General features: G+C 43.5%; 1 protein-coding gene across 1 annotated transcript; it reads right to left on the reverse strand.

Annotated features, from left to right (window-relative positions):
• Nucleotides 1-396: 396 nt before the first annotated feature.
• Nucleotides 397-2,272, reverse strand: LOC128834296 (gallinacin-5-like). The gene is made up of 2 exons (XM_054022906.1): nt 2,215-2,272; nt 397-530 (listed from the first exon to the last, which is right to left on the reverse strand). The coding sequence occupies exons 1-2, from the start codon at nt 2,270-2,272 to the stop codon at nt 397-399; spliced, it is 192 nt and encodes a 63-aa protein (XP_053878881.1).
• Nucleotides 2,273-4,606: the final 2,334 nt, after the last annotated feature.

Genomic DNA, 4,606 nt, shown 5'->3' on the forward strand with positions numbered 1-4,606 from the left:
ACAGCTGCCATAATAGGTCCCTGTTGCAAGCACTGGCGCTGGGGTGGTGCTGGAGATGGTGGAGGCTGTCAGGTCTCGGGGGGCAATCCCTGTAGCACTGAGCACTGCAGAGAATCTGGGCTGTTCCAGGCTGTGGAGTGTCCCACAGGCAGCCTGGGTAACGCTGCTGTATGTAAGAGCAGGCAGAGGAGTGGTTCCTATACATGTTGGGGCCAGTCCAGTCCAGTCCCCAGGTGGCCCATGTGGGCAACACAGATGTGGCTTGAAGCCTCCTTAGCCTCTGGGCTGGACCATGTGTGCGGAACTTCTGAGAGCATTAAGGAACTGCTTGGATGTAAGAAGGAGAGGAACAAATATTTCTGTTCACACTGCAATGTTTGCCTTGGAATGCTAAACTTATCTTTGACAGCAAAACAGCGCAAGATTAGAGCATCTTCCAATGCGTATTGTTTTAAAAGGACATGTCAGAAAGGAACAAAACCCCCCACGCAGTTTACATCTCTTGCTGAGTTTCTGAGCCTTGGAGAATTCTGTAGAAAAAAAAAAGTGTCATCATCAGTCTGCAGAGCAGGGTTAATAAGGGCTGTGATTGGAGGATGACAGGCATTTAAGCCAATAAGAACGGCCATACTGGGTCAGATCAAAGATCCATCTAGTCCAGTGTCCTGTCTTCTGACAGTGGCCAATGCCAGGTGCCCCAGAGGGATTGAAACGAACAGGTAATCAGCAAGTGATCCATCCCTGTCACCCATTCCCAGCTTCTGGCAAACAGAAGCAAGGGACATCATCCCTGCCCAACCAGGATAATAGCCATTGATGGACCTATCCTCCATGAACTTATCTATTCTATCTTTTATCTATTCTATCTATCTTTCCTATTCACTTCCACCTGGCTAAGACAGACCAATTCTCTTCAAGTGCAAAAACTTATCATACCTTTAGTACCATTCCTCCAATGGGTGTAGTTCTGTGCACATTTCGTGGCTGACTTTAAGAAGGGAACAGAGCGAGTTTATTAAACAGGGACCCTGGCTTTCAGGCTGCAGAGTTCAGAACTGTAGCTCTGAGCACGGACATCCTTTGCTGCCCCCTGCCTGTAAGTGATGGAAAGCAAGTAGCTGCCCACATCTCTACCTTCTTTTAGCGGCTGGTGCTGTGGGTGTGATTCCCTCGGGCTGTGACAGGGATGTGCCAGGCAGTATCATCAATGCAATTTGGCTACGTAGGGTTGAACTGGCTCAGCGCTAGGTTGCATGACTACACCTGTTTGAAAGAGAAGGGCTTGAAAAAGTCCCTTCTGGTATGAACGCCTGCCTGTCTGGGAGACTCTGGGCAGATTTTTTTCTGAAGACTCATGCAGGAATAGTTTCTTGATGACCAATTGCCACTCTTTGGTTATACCTGAAGGGCCTGTTATTTTGAAAATGCCACCCTAACGTGCACAGCCAAAGCTTGTAGAATATTTAGGTTGGAGCATTTTTAATTGGAGGTTGTTGGGCAACTGAAATGGATACATTGTCACAGCTGCAAACACTGTCCAACCCTGATGACATTATTATTAGGAAATCAGCCAAACACATAGTAGTGACAGGTTCTGAGAGTGAGTGGGGTTAAGACACTGAGCTGAGGAGCTGCCATTGTATAGACCTGGGTTCTGTTCCCAGCTTTGCAACCTCTCAGTGGGACATGAGGCCTGACTTTATAATACAGACTGTGAAAGGCACAGAACTACTAACATTAGTGAGCAGCAGACGTTACATCTTAAGTTAGTCTTCCACCTCCCAGCCCTATGCACTTTCTCCTAGACCAAAGGCATATTAAACGGAGTTGGCAAGAGTTCATTTAGTCTGTATCCCATCCGGTTCTTCAGTTCTGTGATTCCCTGTTTGAGGAAGAGTACATGCTGTGCGGGTAGATTGTGGGGTGATTTAAGCAGCAAGCCTCAGAAAGATCTGAGGAAAACATTATGGGAATTTCCTCCCCCCCAGTGCTCATAATTCAGTCAAATCTCAGGGAGTTAAACTGGTGGCAGGAAAGACACCTCCCTGACCTCAGAATCATTTCTCTCAAATGTCATGTATCGTCTGCAAACTGAAGGCTAGAACTCATAAGAAAAAAGTCAGAAACATGTTTTTAATAGAAATGGTTAGACAATCTTAGTATAGGCTCCCACAGATCCCTCTGTATCATCCCTTGTTTTCATTTACTTCTTACCTGGCACACCTTGTAGCACCAGAAAGACAACAGCAAAGAGCAGGTAAATAATCTTCATGGCTGAAGGTGGGCCAGGAACTCAGCGTCACTGGAGAGAAGAGACACCAAGATAGAGATAAGACTGAGTCCCTATATTTACAGGTTATGGGAAAATACGGATCTCTAGAAATATTATTTTAATCAAAATGACATTTATGTATTCTGTAATCTCTTAATAGTAATGATTGTTATCTATACATGGAGGATTTCAGAGAAATACAATTGTGGGGCAAAATACAAATGTGTTTTGTAACTAATTTTAATTTTAATTTTAATTTTCCAGTGTCTTGAATTAGATTCCTTGTGGTAATCTCTTATTCCTTAGCCAAAATACAAACTGGAGAATTATCGCACATCTACATTTTATAGTCACCAAGATAGAATTGAAAGCAATTCCGAAATTACAGAGAGCAAAATAAAGGTGGTTGGATTTTCATGTTTATGACATTTCTAACAATGAATTCATGATGTGACATTACAATTTACTGAGAAATAACAGGTCACCTCAAGTCATTCAAAGCCTTATCAGTCTTGTTACATAGGCAAATTTTACTGTAGTTCTGTACTGTGCTGGGCAGGTGACTTTGGTTCCAACATGGACCTATGAAGCCTTTAATGCATTTCTAAACAAAGGTGTTCATCAGTGGAATTAAGGGAGCACCTGTGGCAGTTCTAACAAACAGCTCTAAAGTTACAATTCGGAAAATCAGACAAGTTACTGAAGCACTAAGAATAACAATTCAATTAGTTATCACTCATTAAAGCACAAACACATAATGCAGATACTGATTTAATCTATTCCAATTTCTCGAGAATTTTACCAGGATTCTAAGTTCTTAGGCCACTTGAACTAAATATTCTAGGATAATTTAATATTCAAATAGCTTACCAGCCAATTAAATCTACTTCCACCTCTTGTAAAAGAAGCGGTCATTTTTTTTAAAACACAAACTCAAACTCCATATGATTTCTAGGCCCCATTTATCTGACCGGCCTGGCAATATCCAGAATTTGGGATAACTGGGCTTTTGGACTAACAAATGTGCAAGAGAATGTAGTGCTAGAAGCAAGGGGGAATAAGAAGAGGAGGTGGCAGGGGTAGGTCAAAGCTGTGCTGCAGCATGATGGCTGTCCCCAAAATGCTGCATGGACAGAGCCCAAAAAGAGAGGCAGAGAGGAGGGTGGAGGAGAGAAAACGGGAAGGAACAACAGAGGAGACACCGAAGGAGGGGGGAGAAGATGCAGGAGATGGGAGTCTTGAGCATTTCCCAGCACTGACAACCCTGGAGAGTGAGTTGACCCTAACCCCTCACTGTTTATACTCGTGCCTGTGGATGCCAGGGCTGTCAGTGTCAGGTTGACCTCAAGAAGTAACAATGAGGCTCCTGTCTCCTGTGATTACTCCTACTCCTTATTTCCTTTCCTTTCCCTCTCCTCTACCCTCCTCTGCCTCTCTTTTTTCCCTCCTTCCTGCCCTGTCTCTTTCCCTCTACTCCTCTCATGTGTCTCCCTTTGTCCTTTTTGACCTTGAACACTTCTCTCAATACTCACCTTAATGCCCTTCACTTGTTTCTTTCTTGTTTGCTTTTAATCACCCTCCCCATCTTTTCTCCTTGTCCTCATCTCTAACTCTGGAAATCCTCCCAAATCGCAGCTCCCACAGCCCTAAGGTTAATTCATCAGTGGGTGATTAACTAAGACAGCACTACGAGGGGTGAGACACACGCTAGGCATTCTGAAAACTAGGATTTCTTGATACAGGGAATTCGGATAAGTGGAATTATTCTCAAGTTGTTTTTAACTCAGGTAATTTTAAAATAACCAAGTTTTTATTTGGGAAAATAAAATGAATGGAATTTTGCTACTTATCAATTAAAAGAGGCATGAAGGCATGTTCTCCAGCTCTGCATCACAGTTGCCCTGGGTGGTTTCTCGAGATAGCTAGAAAATTCATTCAGGTAGTTCATTCAGTGAAGGGGTTATGACAACTGTGTTCTTTTTCTCTTTCTGGATTTCACAGCCATCTTCCTAGATAGAACTTTAAAGGAAGTTATTAGGGGGATTATAAGGGAAATGACTTTAGTATTTACCGGACTGGGAACACTCTCAGTAGCCAGGTGATGACAGTCCCGCTCACCGTCTCTCTCATCCAGATATATGAGCATCAGGGAGAGGTGATTTGACCCGAACAGCTTCTCTTATACTGTTTCTGGGGGCTTGTTTTCTTCTTGGCATAGCCACTGTGGGCCAATCAGAAAGTGACCCCTGAACCTGGGAAAGATTTGAAGTATCCAACCACAGACTGGATGTTGGAATTCTTGCAGTTTCTTTTTGTGTTGGGAAAATTCCATGG

This window comes from Malaclemys terrapin, chromosome 3 (genome assembly GCF_027887155.1).
Source record: "Malaclemys terrapin pileata isolate rMalTer1 chromosome 3, rMalTer1.hap1, whole genome shotgun sequence".
Classification (NCBI taxonomy): Eukaryota; Metazoa; Chordata; order Testudines; family Emydidae; genus Malaclemys; species Malaclemys terrapin.